The sequence below is a fragment of the Diaphorina citri genome, unplaced genomic scaffold, assembly GCF_000475195.1.
Source record: "Diaphorina citri unplaced genomic scaffold, Diaci psyllid genome assembly version 1.1 scaffold7, whole genome shotgun sequence".
Lineage (NCBI taxonomy): Eukaryota > Metazoa > Arthropoda > Insecta > Hemiptera > Psyllidae > Diaphorina > Diaphorina citri.
Window position 1 is genome coordinate 261912 of NW_007377446.1, and position 21352 is coordinate 283263.

General features: G+C 40.3%; 2 protein-coding genes and 1 long non-coding RNA gene across 4 annotated transcripts in view; 1 reads left to right on the forward strand and 2 right to left on the reverse strand.

Annotated features, from left to right (window-relative positions):
- LOC103525033 (stress response protein nst1-like) overlaps window positions 1-8281 on the forward strand; it is a 40286-nt gene extending 32005 nt beyond the window's left edge. For both annotated transcript variants that reach the window (XM_026820164.1, XM_026820163.1), the window contains exons 4-9: window positions 3930-4096; window positions 4674-4884; window positions 5148-5218; window positions 5583-6106; window positions 6423-6753; window positions 7464-8281. In XM_026820164.1, coding sequence (XP_026675965.1) covers window positions 3930-4096; window positions 4674-4884; window positions 5148-5218; window positions 5583-6106; window positions 6423-6753; window positions 7464-7982 — 1823 coding nt within the window. In that variant the 3' untranslated portion in view covers window positions 7983-8281. The remainder of the gene's footprint in view (window positions 1-3929; window positions 4097-4673; window positions 4885-5147; window positions 5219-5582; window positions 6107-6422; window positions 6754-7463) is intronic.
- Window positions 8282-17313: 9032 nt separating this feature from the next.
- Window positions 17314-19215, reverse strand: LOC108254629. The gene is made up of 2 exons (XR_001809927.2): window positions 18978-19215; window positions 17314-17986 (listed from the first exon to the last, which is right to left on the reverse strand). It is a non-coding gene; the product is annotated as an uncharacterized LOC108254629 (long non-coding RNA).
- On the reverse strand, window positions 18013-18982 carry LOC103524815 (protein SREK1IP1-like). Its single transcript, XM_008489852.3, has one exon. The coding sequence runs from the start codon at window positions 18837-18839 to the stop codon at window positions 18309-18311; it is 531 nt and encodes a 176-aa protein (XP_008488074.1). The 5' UTR covers window positions 18840-18982; the 3' UTR covers window positions 18013-18308.
- Window positions 19216-21352: the final 2137 nt, after the last annotated feature.

The following is a 21352-nucleotide window of genomic DNA, read 5'->3' on the forward strand; positions in this document are numbered from 1 at the left end:
CACCTCAAAGTGAGGAAACTGAAGAATTTTCACGAAAAATGCGCAAACATCACATGCAACATGGAATTCCTGATGCACCTCTATTAGTAAACAATAACAATGAGTTTTTTAAAATATCAGAATTTCATGTGCGGTTCGTTTTCGTTTAATGTTATCTGTTTCGCATTTTCGTTTTTTATGTTCTAATTGACAAGTTCGCGGAGTTCGCGAATGATAGATTGACAAATTGCTGAAGACGGGTCTGGAGTTCAGACCCGAAACGTCCGAACAATAAGGTACGTGCCAACTTGAAGTCCCATAAAAAGTATAAGTTCCAATCATCTTCTATAGATATGTACATAGGTACCTAGTGTCTATTGCTCAGAAATGGTAATTGTGCTGTGGGCATTTGGGCAATGCATTGTTACCCATTTAGCACAGTCCACAACACTCTACCATTGTATCGAATCAGTAAATGCGACGTTGCTCATGTTGCAGAACAAAAAGGAATCTCTGGCATATTCTTGAGAGTTTTTGAGAGTCTGGCAAAAGGAATCTCTGGCATTGCGACATTTAAACAGAACCTCTATTTGGAATTACCTCTGTTCTCTATTTGGCAATTTGGCATCGCCTCTGTCCTCTATTGGGTATCGCGTCCAGTATGGACACAGAGTGGATATCATATGGAGAGCCCTACGATGCTATTCGAAAAGAGTAAAAATATTATGGAACAATATCACAAAACATTGCGACATTTAAACAGAACCTCTATTTGGAATTACCTCTGTTCTCTATTTGGCAATTTGGCACTGCCTCTGTCCTCTATTTGGTATCGCGTCCCAGTATGGACACAGAGTGGATATCATATGGAGAGCCCTACGATGCTATTCGAAAAGAGTAAAAATATTATGGAACATTGTTGCAGAGACGGAGACATAGGGAGTTCATTCGTGAAAGTGACCTATTCTTATAATTTTCCCCTATCCCTATTGATAATGGCATACAGTAGTGTCCAATGCAATATTCCCGAAGTCATAACAGAAAAGTTCCGGGACCAAGAAAGAAGAGCGGGGAGGTTTTTTAGCGGGTTGAGCGGCCAGGAATGGTGCCACAGAAGGGCGAAACACCATACCCTGAGCCGTGACTCCAGCATACCCTCCACACCATGCTGAAAAAGTCATAAAGATTTTTCCTCCTCATAAAAATAATAATAATAATAATATATAATAATAAAAATAAATAAAATATGTCACAAAAGATCTAACCAGGTCGCAGTGACTAACGGCGTTTATTAAAGCCGATGGCTCTACCTTTACCAATACCAATTATAAAACTGCAGACTGCTATAAAACTATAAAAGTCAAAGGCTGGTTTAAGAATAGGAGTGCAACTTGTGTAATACCTATACATGTGTACTAATGATAGTATTAATTAGGTATATGAAATTATTTCCTTAGCGATACTAGTGCTAACACAATAGCATGCTTATTTCCTTCTAAAAAATGCTATTTCTTCTAAACAAGGCTTTTTTTCATGGCATGAGTCTTTATTTAAATTGTTTTCCAATCATCTTCTATAGATATGTACATACATAGATACCTAGTGTCTATTGCTCAGAAATGGTAATTGTGCTGTGGGCATTTGGGCAATCCATTGTTACCCATTTAGCACAGTCCACAACAATCTACCATTGTATCGAATCAGTAAATGCGACGTTGCTCATGTTGCAGAACAAAAAGGAATCTCTGGCATATTCTTGAGAGTTCATTGCGACATTTAAACAGAACCTCTATTTGGAATTACCTCTGTTCTCTATTTGGCAATTTGGCATCGCCTCTGTCCTCTATTGGGTATCGCGTCCCAGTATGGACACAGAGTGGATATCATATGGAGAGCCCTACGATGCTATTCGAAAAGAGTAAAAATATTATGGAACAATATCACAAAAAACACCACAGAGCAGCACAGTTCGTTGTTTTCTAATGTTTACGATAGTTTTTTATGGTCGATTTTGTGAATTACCATCAACCGCCACCCCCGGCCACCACTTTTGTGTTTTAAAACAAAACGTTTCGAGCAAACGCAAAATGGCTTGAACAAATTTATGGCCGATTTCGTGAATTACCATCAACCGCCACCCCCGGCCACCACTTTTGTGTTTTAAAACAAAACGTTTCGAGCAAACGCAAAATGGCTTGAACAAATCGAACAGAAAAAAAGTCAGAACACATCAACCATTATGCCTGTTTCGAGAGCAGATTTATGGTATTTGATGCCAAATAAATTTCAACAAAAATCATTCTGTTCCCGACCATTTCGGATTTTTCTGTTATGTGCGCTGGAACATCGGTCGTCTATACATTTCTACAATGAGGGAGATGAGCTGCTGAGAAACTTGTTCCTCAAACTGTTAAATTCGCTCCCTACAACTAGAACCCTGCTCCAGAATTCAGCACAAGCATTATTTTTGGTTTCCATGAAATTCTTTGTGAGCAACCCTGCAAATAAACATCAGCTTCTAACAATACTCCAAGGCGAAATGGCCGGCAAAAGAAAAAGAGGAAGACCAAGAACACCCTAGATCCAAAATCTCAGTCAATGGTTCAATAAAAGTATACCAAATCCTCTCCAAAAATACCGCCAAGCGCAGCAAGCATCTCAACCAAACGTTTTGTGTTGCATCCTTGTCACATTTGTGAACTACATACCAAATTTCAAGTCTTTAGCTTGTACCGTTCCCGAGATATTGTTAAATTACACCTAAAACCGCCAAAAAGCGGTAAAATGCCGCCAACCGTACACCGATCTTAACCAAAAGTTTCGTGTCGCATCCTTGTCACATTTGACATCTACATACCAAATTTCAAGACTCTAGCTCTTACCGTTCAATCCTCTCCGAGCAGGCCATGACAAGAATGAAATAGCCATCAGGATTATCAACGTTCAGTAGAATATTGCACCAAAAGAAGATGATGATGAATTTTATGTATACCTATCTGTTGAGCCCAAGCCGACAGTTTCATTTCTACAGGGATACACATTCATCTGAAAGTCTGAAACACGTGCAACTGTCAACCAACACTGTAGGATAAGGAAAGTAAACAAGCTGGGCCCGTCCCTCCGGGAATTATTTAGCCCGTAGTTTATTCGATCAGTACCTATTTCGCATTCTAGCTCGCAGGGAGAGAATGGGAAAGTGCTCACTCTTTTATGAGTAGTTTTTCTTCTTCAATTTTTGTGTACTGTTTGTTTACAACTTTACACTGTCAATACTTTTTTACTTAGGTTATTTTATTTAATGGGTACTTTTTTTTAATTGTACTACCATTTGTATTTGCGCAAAAGCCCAAAATACATTCCGAAATAAGGTGTGGGGGTCTTTTACGTCTTTGAAGGGAGAAATAAATAAATGAATTTTTTTGGTTATGTGTACATTAAAATATGTACATAATATATTAGCAAATTTTCGTTTGTCAATCTTTGTCTCACGTACTTGTTTTTTTCTTTCTGTTCTCTGTTTTCTGTCCTGCTCTTCACACAATGTCCTGTCACAAATCTCTGTGTTATTACCCTATTAAGAAGGGCGGTATTGTATGTATTTTCCGCACTCATTAGAAATAACAAATAACCTATCTTTTGCTTGCCAGTTTCACTCAAGTCAGTCTGGTAGGTATTTATCAGCTAAGGACATATTCTTTTATTTCAAGGAGACCTTTTTTGAGTTTCTTTAAACTTCGGTTCCGAGACCATATTTTGGGCGGATCGAAGTAAGCATAGGTTGTATATTGAACCTTAATAGATCTTACAATCTGCCAAGTTCCTTCATTAGCGACTTGGGATTTGAACAGACGAGACGTAGCGTAGATTTAAAGGGAGCCAAAGAATATTACAACTTGTAACTTGATTTCCACAAATTTTAACGTAGCATAATATCTCTCTCCCTGTTTCAGACGATAAGAGAACATCCAAGGACAGGAAGCACAAGAAGAGAAGAAGAGGAACGAGCAAGTCTGAGGAAGAGGGAGAGGAAGATTCCGTGTTGGCTCATTTGCCCAAGACACAGCGAGAACTCTACCTCAGGATACAACAACATCAGCGCGAAGTTGGAACTAGTGTGGTAAGTTGATTTTTTTTTCTTTCGTTTTTAGGAGGTTTGATAGAAAGAACTGTAACAATGTAGTTCTTAACATAACAAAATAGAGAGGACAGGATGGGAGAAAGCCACCCGTTCCAAGAACGAACCTCGCCTCAGAGTAAAGTTAACCCCGGGCGGAAATTGGACAATTCTGTCTGACAAGTATGGTGTTTCGTTTTTTCAAACGAAACTTTGGGCAGTCCGTCAGTAAATTTTATTGTCTCTCTCTCTCTCTCTCTCTCTCTCTCTCCCTCCACACAAAATTTTATGACGTTATCAATGTCTAGAATCTAGATCCAAAGTACACAGCACTGAGTGTACTACTGAGGTTGCCATGTCTCACTATGCTATATTTTTCCTCTACCCCTTCAGGATATGGTGTTTCGTTTTTTCAAACGAAACTTTGGGCAGTCCGTCAATAAATTTTATTGTCTCTCTCTCTCCACACAAATTTATGACGTTATCAATGTCGAGAATCTAGATCCAAAGTACACAGCACTGAGTGTACTACTGAGGTTGCCATGTCTCACTATGCTATATTTTTCCTCTACCCCTTCAGGCAAGCAACTCAGCGGATGACAGCGGAGGCGGTGATTCCACGCCCCCAGGCGGCGCGGAAGAACACTGGTATTCTTCAGACGAGGAAAACCCGGGCTCTTCCCTCGCCTCTCTGGTGCAGAAGATCAACCAGAAGTCTAAGCCGCCCCTCTTGCCTCATCCGCCGGCCAAGGTGCCTCTCCTGCCCACGCCGACAAATATACCCAACACACGGCTCTTCCCTCGCCTCTCTGGTGCAGACGATCAACCAGAAGTCTAAGCCGCCCCTCTTGCCTCATCCGCCGGCCAAGGTGCCTCTCCTGCCCACGCCGACAAATATACCCAACACACCTGGCTATATTGAGCCCAAACCGGAGAGTGGATTTGGGGCGTCCAATGCCCCGACGGCCAGTGAGGCTAACCCTTCCGTAAGTGTCTTTTTTGGTTAAAAAATTTGGAGTGGAAAGAAATACCTAGTAAATAAAATTTTTGATGAACGGCTATATTGAGCCCAAACCGGAGAGTGGGGCGTCCAATGCCCCGACGGGCAGTGAGGCTAACCCTTCCGTAAGTGTCTTTTTTGGTTAAAAAATTTGGAGTGGAAAGAAATACCTAGTAAATAAAATTTTTGATGAAATACCTAGTAAACAAAAAGAAGGGAGACTTTACTTACCTAGGTATTATATTCTGGCCCACATTAAACTTGGAGGCCCTCATGGGAGCCCTTTTTTTCTATTCATTATCAGGTAGATCTGACAGGTACACCTGATCAGGTCCACCAGATACCTGATAGTGGATGGCTGGTCGAAGTAAGGTCGTCAGTTCACTAAAAGCAAATAGCTAAGTAGGTTATGATATGAATCTGCCGTAGCGTAAAACCTTGTGCAATTGAGGCTAACATTATTTTATTTAAATTTTAAATCCATTCCAGATGATACTGAATCTCCCCAATATCAACATCAATCAGGATGAAGTCTCTCGTCTGTTGTCCACCCTGCAGTCCGTATCGGTTCCCAGCTCTTCCACCCAACCAGTCAGCAGTCAGCCCGACAATCAGGGGTCTCTGGGTTCGATTCCTTTCCCCGGACAAAATCCCGGGGGCCCACTCAACATCCCTCTGCCCGGGTCGAACGCATCTGGGAATGGATCGAACGCTTTGGGAATGTCTAACAATGGATCGAACGCTTTGGGCATGTCTAACAATGGATCAAATATGTCAATGTCCGCGAATGGATCAAATAATCTAGCTATGTCTGGGAACGGAATGCCAATGGGGAATGTGCCCTCTGGGAATGCAATGCCTCCTTTCGGCGCTGCAGGGCCGAATTTCCCCCCGCCTACCGGGCCTGGATTCCCGGGGATGCCTTTGCCCAGCATGATGGGAGGGAATATGTCGTTCCCGCTGCCGCCCCCCAGTGGTCCGTCCCTGCCGAGTGAACCGGCTAAACCTCCCCTGTAAGTAGACTCTTGATTTTTTTTTTCTTTTTAGATTTACCACCATTAATCGTAAAACTCCCGGGAAAAGTTGAAATTTCTTCTACTTTGTAAGTATTTACCCTTTAGTATTTTTAGTCATTTGCATTTTCCCTCAAGTTTTTTTTAGTCCTTTGTATTTTCCCTCAAGTCCTTTTATTTTTCCCTTAAGTCTTTTTATTTTTCCCTGAAGTCTTTTTATTTTAGTCCTTTGTCTTAAAAACTTCTTCGAAAGACTCGAATTTATTTTGACTATAAACACCAAATCAACTCAAATTTCTCTTCTCCAAAATTTCAGAGTCAAGCGGGACCCCCGCCTCTCGCGCTCCAGTGCCCCAGACCTGCCCCGACCCCTCGTAGAGCCCACCCCGCCCGCCCCTGCTAAGCCCGCCGACCCCATGTCCCTCCTCAAGGACATTGACCTGCGGTTACCCACCTTGTCTTCCAGTCTGGGGACTCCGGCTTCGAGTGGGGACGTGGATCTGAGGAACCTGATTCAGGCAGTCCCTATGCATGAGGCTTGTAAAGAGATAGACGCTAGTTTGGGGTCACACCCGCCCCTGACTTGGAGTTTGAGAAGGTGGCATCGTGTCCCGTGTAACTATGCGGAGATTGTGCCCCTGGTTAAGGTGAGTGGACTTACTTCACATGTCCTTTAATCCCAAGGGGGACGTAGGGCCTCAACAAAGGAAAGGAAGGTGATTGGGTATAAGGTCGACTTTAGGTGTATTTTCTTCTCGGGAATCTTTCGGAAACCAGTTCCCTTTTAGAAACTGGAATAGCGCCTGTGTTAAACCAAAGGAAATCCAAGATGGCTCTCAATCAGAATCGGTTCCGTTCCCGAAAGAACAATACACCTTTCCTTTTTAGATTGGTATGAATGAGACGAAAGCCACATTTATTTGAAATGGTGAGCTGGTTTTTATTTTCTATTATTTCTCTCCAAGTTCATGTATTCTTTGTTGTCTGTCTGATGTATTATTTGTTACTATTTTGAATCTGTTCTGCGTAATTATTTTACAACTCTCAATCGGAATTGGTTCCGTTCCCGAAAGAACAATACACCCTTCCTTTTTAGATTGGTATGAATGAGACGAAAGCCACATTTATTTGTAATGGTGAGCTAGTTTTTACTTTCTATAATTTCTCTCCAAGTTCATGTATTCTTTGTTGTCTGTCTGATGTATTATTTGTTACTATTTTGAATCTGTTCTGCGTAATTATTTTACAACGGCGTTTTTCGTCAGCCTCTAAATCAGTCCTAGGGTGATTGCTTTTGGGCTGACATTTGCTACAACATACATAGGTACTCATGTAAATATTTCGTTTTTATTTCCAGGCCAATCCTCAGGATCCTCGTCTGAACCCAGCGCGCATCGGTCGTCGACGTCGTAGCTCCGATGATATCCCTGCGTCTCCCATCGTGCCTCCTTCCCCCAACAGCACCGCCTCTGCTAGCCCCAACACCCGCGACCCACGCAAATCCACCGCCCTGGGAGCTATGCTGAGGCCGGGCGTGGAATCGTCGCGCCGCCCCGCGGACCCTCGCATGGGCGAGAGGCGAAACTCCGATCCGCGCCAGGGCGAGCCGAGACCCGATCCCCGCCAGATGGGAGACCCGAGATTCTCGGCCGGCGGAGACGCTCTCCCCGCCAAAGATCGGTATCCCGCGGACCCGCGCGTCAAGCGAGCCTCCGACCCGCGAATGCCCGATGATTACCGATATCAGCCGAGCTACTCCCAGGATAGTGATTTGAGATCGAGCCATCGAGGCGATTCAAGATCAGAAGGGAAGTTTCAGGATACAGACCTTCGCATGACGCCACAGTCGGGGTATTCCCATCACCATCAGAGTTAGTGGGGTTCTCGCCTCTGTTCCTTATGATTTCTGTTGTCCACTGAATTTGCGCGCTTTTGGGATGTCTTTTAGAACCCTGAGTTTCTACTGGTCCACCTTGTAGACTTGGGGCTTTTTTTCACGTCGGTTTTTTGGTTTTTGTTTTACTTCCATTGACCCACGCACGTTCTTCAAATTGGGAACTTTCTTTGAAGTTTGTTCTTTCTTTGAACTTAAATTTATGTGTTTTGAGATTTGAAAAACTTTTTTCCAAATATTTTTCTTTCTTCAATATGAATGAAACTCCTTTCCTATAGGTCTTGTTTTTTCTTCTTTTATTGAACTAATTTAATAATTTAAAAATGTCATTTTACCTCTTGAGGTGCCACTGTGATCAAATTATAGGTCTTGTTTTTTCTTCTTTTATTGAACTAATTTAATAATTTAAAAATGTCATTTTACCTCTTGAGGTGCCACTGTGATCAAATCAATGTAAATTAGTTTAAATATTGTAAATACCTGTAGCAATGTATAAAAGTTCTTCCTATTACTGGGACTTCCTTTAGGTGGGAAAAAATTGTGAATATTTTCTTGGCCTATTGTAAATACCTGTAGCAATGTATAAAAGTTCTTCCTATTACTGGGACTTCCTTTAGGTGGGAAAAAATTGTGAATATTTTCTTGGTGCCAAAAATAGCAAGATGTAGGTTTGATCAATAATTTTAACTCTTGGTAATTTATTTTTTAATAGTTTTGTTAGGAAATCTCCTTTTATAATTAAAAAAAAAAATTGTGCATACTGTAATGATGTACGTAGGTATACAAAATATCTGTACAGATACATAGTTACATATTTTATTCAAATATTATTTGATCAATACATAAAAGAATGGAAAAAACCCAATATTTATTACATTTTCAAAATAAATATATATGTGTTCTTAATTTCCTAGGCGTCTCCAGAAACATAGCCGATTTTCATAGGTAATTTCTGTTCACTGCTTTAAATCAGAAGGGAGCTTTAAATGCTATCTGAGAGCCAGTTGTTTGTTATGATGTTATGAACAAACTACTGCCTCTCAGATATGGGTGGTGAGATATTTTCCAAAATTGGGGGTAAATATCCAAGGCGCGCCGATTATCACGCCTAATGGTTACCTTAAGGTTCATGTTTCTCGCGACTCCACAGTATAATGAGACCCTGGTAATCACTGGTCGCCAGAAGTGACTCGTCATAGTTGAAACTCACGCCCAGGACGGGACAGGCGTGACCTTGTAACTTGTTGACAGCGTTCTTGTGCTCTTTGGATTGAATGTCGAGAAAATACACGCATGAGTCTTCCGACCCTGTCACTGTGAACAAGGGAATATAGAGGTTCAATGAAAAAATATTAGAATGAATCTTATTTGTTTAAGATAAAGTTCTCCCCGGACGGGAATCGAACCCGCGACCTAGCGCTTCTCCTATCCTCCTCTCTGGTTTCGGGTCGACCGTTGTTACGGTTTCCTCTATCAAACTTCTTCAAACACAGTTCTTACCTACACAGGCACCTTCACGGAAAGACATAATGGGACAGAACGTGGAGCGCACTTGATACTTGCTCGATTTGTGATTCACGTTGAACTTTCTCTTCAGCTGGACTGCTCCCTCTTTATCCAACACCCTGCAAACACATACGATTGAAGAAGAAGAAGAAGAAGAAGAAGAAGAAGAAAAATATATATGAATACTTAAAGCAACCGAACTAACTTCGAAAAGCCATGATGATTGCCAATATTCGGAATGGATGGGCGATGAAGATTTTTTCCCATTTTTTCCCCTTCCACAACTGTGCAGAAAAGATGAATGGACCGTGGAATGTGTGGATTATCCATTACCCGAGCAAGAAGTGTTACATTTCGAACCCAGTTGAGAGAGGGAGAGGGAGAGGGAGAGGGAGAGGGAGAGAGAGAGAGAGAGAGAGAGAGAGAGAGAGAGAGAGAGAGAGAGAGAGGGAGAGAGAGAGGGAGAGGGAGAGAGGGAGGGAGGGAGAGGGAGGGAGGGAGAGAGAGAGGAAGGAAAAGAGGGAGAAAGAGAGAGAGAGCGAGAGAGAGGGAGGGAGGGGGGGAGAGACAGAGAAAGAAAAGAAGAAGTGTACACACAACTTACTTGAGTATACACACGGCATTGGCGGCAATATTAACCAGCAGGGTTGGATCTCTGGCCTCTCTACTAATCCAACTGCGCCACGACAAACAGGTGATGGGACAATCCTGAGAGAGGACCAGACGCTTGCCCTTGCTAAGTCTGCCTAGGTCATCGCATAGGATGGACACTATCACGCCCTGAGAACAGTTGAGCGCAGCTGGTCGTTGCGCAATTGGTCGCTGGTGGTGGCAGAGTTTTCGCGCAAGAGTTGATTGCGCCGACGGATATACAGGGTGCGCAGGTTGGCGTGTTTGGCCACGCGGTGAGCGTTAAGACGAACATCGAGCGCAAACGCCTGTTGCTGCCAAACACTTCCGGCCATTGGTGTCGATCTGGGATACTCTGTAAGTAAACAAAGACAATAAAAGTGTAGGTATTTTATTGATATTGCATATTTTTGATATATTTTTATGTGGTTCAAAAAAAGATCAATGAATAATTTTATTTATGTTAATCAAAAATGTCCCTTGCTTGTGTTTCCACATGATATGGATCAGCTGTTATTCAGGGTCAAAGTTCTGCTATTTAGAGCTATACAGGGAAAAAGCTCAAAAGAAGTTGGTGGTGACTTTACCTTTAGCCTCAGGCAACTTGTATTTTGCAGAAAGGTTTGATAATTTATGCAGATCAAAAGTTTCCCTGGGCCAGGTGTCAAGAAATAGATGGTTCAGTAGCAGCTATATGAGGGCAAAATTTTTAAAATGCTCAAAAAAGTATGAAATTCTCAGGACTTTAATTTTTGGCCAAAGGTGCTCAAATTTAACACAGATATCCAATAATTTCTGTAAATCAAAAGTGCCCTAGGGTTGTGTTTCCAGACATTGCAGTTCGGCTGTTATTCAGGGACAAAGATCTGCTATTCAGGGCTATACTGCCATGCTAAGCAAAAATGCTGTATGTCAAAAAACCCTACTTTTGGGAAATTGAGTTTAAAGATGTCAATCTATATGGCAAACATACGTTTTTGACATACGACAAAACATTTTAGTGGTTTTTAAGGGGTTTAAGATAAAGAAAAAAATTGTGAAAACTCCTTCTTGTATTTAACCTAAAGGTGGCGTTTCAATCCTAGCTGCCGGGTCACGCAACCAAGCTGCCTGGTCGCGCCATAAAGGTGGCCTTCTGATCCTAGCGGCCGGGTCGCGCGACTTCCATTACAAACTTCCAGTTGAACAAATTATTACAAAAATAGTATTTTAAATCACATGAAAACCTCACGACCAGGCGACCACACTGCTCTCAGAGCGATTGGGTAGTGCAACTCAAATAGAGCAGCCATGTCATGCGACCAGGCAGCTTGGTTTGGAAAGTACTTCATAAGAATACATAGGAAGCAGTAGGCAGCGGTTGCACAGCTTGGTCACGCGACCCGGTAGCTAGGATCGGAACGCCACCTTAACCCTATAATAACACTGGTCACTGCTTGTTTGTGCCAGTTCCTTTGGTAGCAATATTCCACGGACATGACTTCTGAACAAGTACCTCGTTTTTTTCTGATTATCTTTAATTTCATGCCATTGCGGTAGTTGTGCATAAGGCGCGTCAATGGGACATTACAAAAATCCTTTTATAAGAGGGAAGATACTTGCTTAAGGAGGGACATGACTACTGCACAAGTACCTCGTTTTTTTCTGATTATCTTTAATTTCATGCCATTACTTCTGTACCTTTTCTATTGAGTCTGAAATAAGAAAAAAATCTACTTCTATTACTTACCAAATTCCCGAGTCCAGACAAAACAATAAGTGTATTGGTCTTGACTGTCTCTCAGAGACTGGATGGATTACATCAGAGATTAGTTCCTCTTGTATGTCAGATTTTGGGCTTCTGTCTTGTAAATCCTTTTCAAAAGATTCGAGGCGAGGAGTCCAAAAATTAAATTCCAATCCAAAATTTTACAATTAAAAAAAAAAGAAATTTTAAAATTTCGCGCTATTCGATCTTATACGTGGGACTGATAAGAAATCAGCTGAGCGGTGTTGCCAAATATTTAAGCGGACCTTGCATCGGCATAAAAAAAATCTTCATCAGATAGATCCTGTTTAAAAATTATTGCGAGTTAAAAACCAGATTATTTTTTTTTTCAGTATTTTGTGGTAGGTAGGTATTATTTATGCCTGAATTCCTGAGCGAAAAGGAAAATAGTCGGAAGTTTGAAAAACGGGATTGTTGATCAATAAATCCCTCTAAATCCCCCTCATTTATTTTATCCCTGCGGGAGTATGACATCTGGCAACACTGGTTTTTTGTTTCAAAATTTGAAATTTCTAGATTCTAGAACGAGAACGAACAACGAACTAACGAAGAACTGAAGAAAAGCAGAAGAGGGAAAAGCAAAAAGTTTCTAAGTTTCCAAAGGATTACTAAAGGAAAAGATAAAAGGCGTTTGAAAAGAAGAGGAGAAGGAAAGCTCGTTTAATTTAAAGTGATATTCAATTCCTCCGGGTATCATCATCGATTAAGACTGTCTCTAAAAGGTCAGTACAAGAAATGTCTGTAGCATGTAAATTTGCCTGCTAATGTGTAACATTTAGAATAGAAAGCAGAAAGCACTTTGTTTTTGTTATCCTGTTGGGGTAGGACTGTAGGGTTTGTCCCTACAGTTTCCTTAGAAGGTGTCCTTAATGGAGAGCTGACTCAAAATAAACAAACCATGCTCATGAATACAAGTGTCATGTCATCTTGATCCTTGACCATAATACCAACCCTTGCAGAAAGTTAAGAAATTATTTCTTCTGTGAGGGTCCATGGTCTGGTCACTGTTGTGGGCGTGCACTTGAGCCTGCACTGCCCACAGGAACACATTTAGGAGGCCTCAAATGCCTCTACTTTGTAGCATACCTACCTACCCCTGTTAGTCTATTGATTCAGCCCCCCCCCCCCAGGGGAAATCTTTTACTTTCTTGACTTGGCGGGAAAATTTAAAGAACCAATTTAAATCCATCAGTAAAAGGCAATTCGATTTTTGCTGGTTAAAAACGTTCAATTTCAAATGAGACAACATTTTTGGCTTTTAGTATCATGGCTGAGCATTACACTAGGCTTACTAGCCGGAGGACCCGGGTTCAATCCCCACCAGAATGGAAGTTTTTCCGGCTTTTTGCTCTTGCATTACGGGGTGATCAATCCACGCCAGGATGGAAGTTATTTGGCTTTATGTTGAGATTACAGGGTGGAGGGTGGCAATCGTTTTTTACTTACCTATAAGTATTTTCTTCCCCTATTCCAGGTGGTGAGTGTATCACGGACTCCCGGGCACACCAAACACTTCCAGACCATATTCCTGACTGATAATATAAGACTGTGCGACTGTCCTGGGCTTGTGTTCCCGTCCAAAGTACCCAAGCCTTTGCAGGTGAGTAAGAAAATGAACAAATAGTTTTTGTTCTTTAACATACCTATTTATACAGCAGGGTTTATACGCTTTTCCCAGAATGAAATTCCATGATTTTTCCAGAAAATTTAAGTGAGTTTTCCAGAAAATTGGGGGCGGAGGTATTTAAGGCTTGTAAAGAAATACAATGTCCGGATTCTGGGTAGACGGAAATATCTGTAAAGATTTACTTTAAATCTAAATTTAAAGAACCAATTTAAATCCCTTTAAACCCCAATCATTCCATCCCCATGAGATAGGTACCATGCCTTAATAAAAGGCAATTCGATTTTTGCTGGTTAAAAACGTTCAATTTCAAATGAAGCAACATTTTTGGCTTTTAGTATCATGGCTGAGCATTACACTAGGCTTACTAGCCGGAGAACCCGGGTTCAATCCCCACCAGAATGGAAGTTTTTCCGGCTTTTTGTTCTTAGATTACGGGGTGATCAATCCACGCCAGGATGGAAGTTATTTGGCTTTATGTTGAGATTACAGGGTGGCCATCGTTTTTTACTTACCTACGCATTTTCTTCCCCTATTCCAGGTGGTGAGTGTATCACGGACTCCTGGGCACACCAAACACTTCCAGACCATATTCCTGACTGATAATATAAGACTGTGCGACTGTCCTGGGCTAGTGTTCCCGTCCAAAGTACCCAAGCCTTTGCAGGTGAGTAAGAACATGAACAAATAGTTTTTGTTCTTTAACATACCTATTTATACAGCAGGTTTTATACGCTTTTCCCAGAATGAAATTCCATGATTTTTCCAGAAAATTTAAGTGAGTTTTCCAGAAAATTGGGGGCGGAGGTATTTAATCTCATGTAACGCACATATGGCGTGTCCTAACTCATGTATTACAATGCACACCAGTAGAGAGGAAATGTAATAAAGTAAATGAGACATGGGTAGGTTCACACCTATGACCAAAGGTTTTACATTGATGTAATGCTCCTCATTGTCATTTACATAGAGACTAGAACTTTGCGGTTTCACAAGATTAGAATACACGGACTGTCCTATGATATAAATGGACACAGGAATACACACGAGGGTACACAGGACGCCTGTATTATAAATGTACGTATACTTGATACAATGACATCGTTTGGTGACGTTCATGTGCGAGATTTTGTAAATCATACGATTGAACGTTTTCGTGTGCAACGTAATGTATAGGAAATGTACCCGTATGTTATGTTTGGTGATGAAGTTTGTGTAACTTTGGCTCTTCATTTTGAAATATTTGTCGAGAAAATAAATGCAAACGTACAGCATTGCTATTAGGAGTAAAAGTAAAACGAGACTTGCGTTCATTTTTCACGTGTTTCGTATTGAATAAGAAAACCTATTACCTAAAAGATAAAAAAAAAACTAAGTGAACTATCTAAGAGTTCATAGTATCACTTAAAATTCTGAATTTATGAAACTTATTGCTGTATTTCTAGATATAGGTATTTAAAAATCAGTAAGATTACCCCACCTCTTCATTTAAATAAAATATGCACTATGCTGAACGTCGAGCACTGTATTACCACTGTTGTTATTTTTTATTGATGCAAAATAAATTACAAATGAGGGGGAATGCGCCGCAGGCCGTTTTTCGGAAAAACGTGATATTTAATTTGAACATTTTAAATTTTTGACAGGGTGGCAAATTTCATATGCTGATTGCTGAACGTCGAGGACTATGAGGGGGAATGCGCCGCAGGCCGTTTTTCGGAAAAACGTGATATTTAATTTGAACATTTTAAATTTTTGACAGGGTGGCAAATTTCAAGACTTTTTGACCGATTTTCAGATTACATGACTTTTCCAGTTTTCCAGATCGCGTATAAACCCTGTACAGCCAAGCCCTTTGCATCTCAAAATCATCCAACCATAAAGGCCCGCTCCCACTTGTCGTGAGTTTGAGTTATATTTATGTTGACTTTGGGATCTGACTCATTGACTGAGTAGTCCACTGAAAAGAATAGTTCCACTTTATATCTCACTCACTCTTTACAGATATCTAATATTGACCGAGTCGTCTTCCCTCTTATATGACTCTCTCGTTTGGTTTTCAGGTACTCATGGGCAGTTTTCCCATAGCCCAGTTACGAGAGCCGTACTCCACAGTTCAATATTTAGCCGAGAGAATGGACCTGATCAAGCTGCTACATATCAAACATCCCGATGACGATGAATACTGGTGTGCCATGGACATTTGTGATGGTGAGTATTAGGCACTTTATATTCCTATAAAAAAAACTTGTGAGGGCGATTTATATCATGGAACTACCAAGGTCTTAATCATACCAGACAGTGATAATACATAGAAAAAAAAATCCTTTATCAAAACGAACCTCTGCAAAGTTTGAGCAACTAGAGCCGAAAGCTAAAGTCTTGAGATTGAGAATTATTGCAAACTTCATCTTTTTTTCTTCTTCTTTCAAAGTTTAGCTCTGAATAGTGGAACTTTGGCCCAGTATAGTACCCGAACTTTATAGTTCTCGATACTCGGCACATGTACACTTTTAATCCATAGTTAATCGGCGAAAGGTTAAACTCTTGAGAACCGCGGATTCCCTCTAAAGTATAATCATGAATGAGGATCTTTGGTCCTGAATAACTGCCAATTATTGTTCTTAATTTACCACCGTTTGTTTCTATTGTCAGGTTGGGCCCAGAAGCGAAGCTACATGACCGCCAAAACAGGTCGTTATGATAGTTACAGAGCCGCCAACGAGTTACTTCGTATGGCCACAGAGGGCCGAATATGTCTCTGCCTTATGCCGCCCCAGTATCTGAGCAAACAAGGTAACCTGAACTTTTTCTTTCTTTTTGTTGTATGATAAATTGTATTTTTTAAAGGTGTGTCCAAACATAGTCGACCGGCCGTCCGTCGATCGACGAAGTGATTCTGTGTTGTCGAGGGTGTGGACGGTTCATTCGACGTCGACCGACCATGTGTGGACACACCCTATGTTTGACTGAAAGAACTGTAACAACTAAGGTCTTATCGTCCCGAAAGCGAAGAGAGAAGGAAGACGGGATAGAGATAGTCATTCCTTTCCGAGAACGAACCTTCTCTGTTTAGGATAAAGCTCGCCCCGCCGGGAATCGAACCCGCGACCTAGCGCTTACAAGGCGGAGGCGCTATCCTCCCAGCTAACTGATTCCCCTTTTTATCTGTGGTAAAGTCAATGTCTTACGTATTCTCTGTCGTCTGTACTCCCTCTTTTTTTTTCAATTACCCTGGTGCCCCAAAACTACAGGAAGTACTTACCTACATCAGTAGTGTAAATCAGCTAAGCAAGAAAAAGAAACATGCATGGAGAGAAAAAAAAAAAGACAAGCGGGAATCAGTACTGTAGCAAAACTCACACAGATCCAGGCTGATTAGCAAATTTGATGTGGTTTTTAGTTGGTACAAATTTAACATAAGCTTATTCACCACAGGGTTATCTTAAAAAGACAGGAAGATTTTCCTCCAAGATAAAAAAAAAAAAAACATTACCCCTCCTACAGGATAAGGAAAGTAAAAAGATGAAGAAGAAGAAGAAGAAGAAGAAGAAGAAGAAGAAAAAGATGTGTAAATCACCTATGACTGCAAAATGACTTACAAAATCTCATTTTTTCAGATATGTTCTTCAGTTTCACAAAGAGTCCCCTGCTGAGCTCAAGGAGAGGAAAAAGCGTGCCTATGAAACTTTAGTACCAGTTGACCAGAAGTGTTTCGTATTGAATAAGAAAACCTATTACCTAAAAGATAAAAAAAAAAACTAAGTGAACTATCTAAGAGTTCATAGTATCACTTAAAATTCTGAATTTATGAAACTTATTGCTGTATTTCTAGATATGCTGTCAAAAACACACAAGGGTAGAAGGCAATTTTCAAGAGAGACAATCAATAAAGAACAAATTAGTTTCTCAAGAGAGCAATAATTTAGGGTAATTACCTAGTTCTATGATTTTGAAGATGTTTCTGTCAATGTAAAGAGCAGGTGCTGAAAGTAATTCAGGAACAACCAGTTTTGTCACCAGACAATTTGCTTTACTAAAAAATAGTTCACCATTATTTCAGCAAATAACTTCAAATTCCATCTACAAACATTAACTAGATAATGAGAGTGGTCTTAACTTTTCAGTATCTACCCAATAAATTTTATTCAAACAAAATAATCCATCTGACATGATCCCTAGGTGGGTTTGACCGACAGATTTGTGCTTTTCAAAAATATCTTTATTCAATTTAATAGACATGTGCTGGGAGTGTTTTTCATCTAAGGGTAGTTACTCACATTGATTTTCGGCAATGTAGAAGATGGAAACACTTGGATTTTCATTTGCTCTTCGTTCTCTAAATGATCGAGTTCAAACATTTGGTTGGATTCTCATTTCTCAATTTGTGCCCCAATCATGTTTGATGAAATTGCAATATTTTGGCACAAGTCCTTGTTTTAATTTTGTGATGTTCATCTAAAAAGAATAAAATTTAAAAATGTAAAAAAAAACTGACCTTTCTTTTTCAAACAAAGATTTTTTCAAAGTTCTCCAAATGATTTACATATTTTACATTTCTAGTGGAGAGAAGTGATATTTACATTGGATTTTAAAATAAAATAATAATACCTAAACTAGGACTAAAAACAAGACATTAGTTTTCAAAAGCCCAAACACTCTCCACAGCTGAAAAAACCATTCCACATTACACTCCATGCTCAGAAAAAAGTATATTTTTTCTCTATGTGGTGTGTGAAGTCTGGAGTGAAAACTGCTTGGACACAGCGTCAACTGTATATTAATCACTACTGGAGCTGCTACTTGAATCACTATCACTACTGCTGCTGGAACTGTCTGAAGAGGAATGTTTCTTGTGCTTCTTTTTTCCATGTTTCTTTTCTTTCTTCTTCAGCTTTTTGGAGTGTTTGTGTTTCTTCTTCTTTTTCTTATCATCTTTAGAACTATCTGAACTATCACTGTCACTGCTTGTAGAATGTTTCCTTTTTCTTGCTTTCATCTTCTTCTTCAGTTTCCTCTTCTGCTTTTTCTTCATCTTTTCCAACTTCTTCTTCATTTCCAGTTCTCTCAGTTTGATGAGTGGAGTGATATAGTTATCATTCTGCATGTCTTCAGTGTCACTCTCACTTGATGTGCTGCTAACATCCAAAACAATCTCCTTGTTTTGATCAATTTTCAGAAAGTTTCTGCACTCGTATGTTAAGTGGCCACTGTAACCGCATTTCTTACAGGCAGGCCGGTGAGCAGCCTCCTTGTTTGAGCTAACAGGACCTTGGCCTGGCAATAATCTAGACAGAATCTCTCGCTCCATGTTCTGATGGTGTTTGCTGGAGCAACTTTCAAAATGAAACACCTCAAGCTTGATCTGTTCTTTCGAACTTTGGAAAAAAGAAAAAACACTGGTAGTTATTTATCTAGATAATTATGTACAGCTAATGAAAGTACTTACTGTGCACAAAATAACATCCAATATGGAACAAATTTCACTTGACTTTTCAGTTTTCACGTTTAATGTGGGGATTCCAAATTATACTGATGGCGTGGAATTTCATCTAGGTATTTTATACTCTTCAAATACGTCGAAAATCGTACTGAACGTTCAACAAATACCTCTTATCAGTTTTATCTCTAGATTTATCCAATATTTCAAGCAAAAAACGTCGACTGTCTCATTTGACTCATTTCAAAATTTCCATTTCGTTTTCGTGACTTTTTAAAATTTCGCGGACTTTTCCCAAGTGCGTTTTAACTCGAATGGAAAAAATCCCATTCATAAAAAAGGGATTTTTTTTGTTTTTTAATCGTGGGATTTTTTTTACATCTCAAGGGAGCCATCCATACACGTACAATCGTAAAATCACCCCCCCCCCAGAGACTGTGGCGTATTGGTCAATGTGCTAGTCTCATATTTAGGGGGACGCGGGTTCAATCCCAGAAAAGGCCATTTTTGTGATGCTCATTCTGAGGTATTAACCAGTCAGAAATAGTGCAAAACTATGTTGCTTTTCACTACATCTGTCAGTTTGGATTTGAACTCTTGAGGTCTGTTTTTCATTCCGACGTGGGTGCGATGCGAACCCGACGCGTGTTTTTCATTCCACTTCCCCTACTTTAGCGTCAACGGCAAGTTAAGATATGCCGCACGGAAAGGGAGGCGGCGCATTCACAGGTAGGAGGGTCTGTTTCTAATAATTTTATTTTAGCAAATGATGACCGCTTTCAAATCCAATTGGGTAGGTACCTACTTGTGTAAATTATCTACCTTCCCAGTCCCAGATCATAGGTATAGGTACTTATACTTACCTAGCAACGTATCATATCATTTGTCAGACTTACTATTAATAATTAGTCTGACAATATCATTTGTCAGACTTAATACAGTTGTTATTATTATTACCTACTAATCTCAAGTGTGGTCACCAGGCTGACAGCAAAATTTACAAAAATCTGAAAACTCAAGTCACCAACTGCATCTTGGGAGGTAGGGGTAGGACGGAAGAGATATAGCTTGCAGCTCTGTTTTTCATTCCAACATTTCCAACGCTGGGTTTAGCTTTCGGAATTCAGCTAACGTCAGGAGGGGAAGTGAATAGTGAAATGAAAAACAATCATCAACTCTCCGTCGGGTTCGCATTCACACGGCATTGGAATGAAAAACAGCTTCTTCGATTCCTTCGATCATCCTTTGGCGGGAAATCAAAATCCACCTTGGCGCATGCGCACAACAACAAAGTGATTAACCAATGAAAACGATTGTTTACTTGGCCATTCTCTTTCTCATTGGTTGGTTTTCGGCGAAAAATAGGATCGTGTGAAAGAGGCTTAATTTTGTAAACAAACTTGTCCCCGCGAAAATTTTGAAATAAACGATTTGTGAATTTTTTTGTGGTTTGTGGTTTGAGCGTTTTGCTGTTTCTTTCATCTCTTTTTCTGTAGTTCTACCTGTTTCTGTTTCTTATCTGTTTTTCGGGTATTCTGTTGTTACTTTGTAAAGGAAAGTTGAGGGTGGTTTGTTTCTCAAAGGGTGATTCTTTGGGCAGTCTAGGTAAGTCCATAATGTTCTGGGTTAATCAAAAGATTCACTGACAGCCAAGACTTGTGACAGTAAACTCATAGGACAGTTCAGGTGTATTCTACGAATGACCCTGTTGTACTCTCCACTGCTCATTTTTTTTTACTGTGCAAAAAATGGCAAACCATTTCTCAAGATTTTCTGTGAGTGGAGTAAAAAGTGGTAGGTAGTGTAGACGTAGAATCTTTTTGGCACAGTTTGCTGTCCACTAGTGAATTTAAGGTCTGTTTTTCATTCCAACGTGGGTGCGATGCAAACCCAATGCGTGTTTTTCATTCCACTTCCCCTACTTTAGCATCAACGCTGCGTCTTAAATCCCTGATGCGAGTCTCGAGTAGCTTCAGGTTCCACCATATTGTAATTGTATTGAGGGAAATGAAAAAAATGTTTCGTAATTTCTCCACTAGATGTCGTCATGTTTGTTGAATTTCCACTTTTTACCCCCACTCCTGACACAGAGTGAACACAGCATTTATGTGGCGTAGGAATGAAAAACAGACCTTCAGAGACCAGCTACTATTCCTGAATTCACCTGTACCTACTCTTACAAAAACTGTCTCCATCTTTACAATCAAATGTTTTTTTTTTTGTTTTCACAGTTCCTGATCCTATGCAGAGATAAACTCAACTACATTCAAAACATGGAAATTGACCGATACATTTTATCCTTGCAGAGAGTGCTCAACATCAAATCTTCTTATGAAAACTTTGATCCAGGTAAATAGCTAGTCTAGTAGGGTAACAAAAGGATA

Excerpts from the sequence above, each read along its gene's own strand:
- LOC103524815 (XM_008489852.3), bottom strand. The coding sequence starts at position 18,839 with ATGGAGCGAGAGATTCTGTCTAGATTATTGCCAGGCCAAGGTCCTGTT.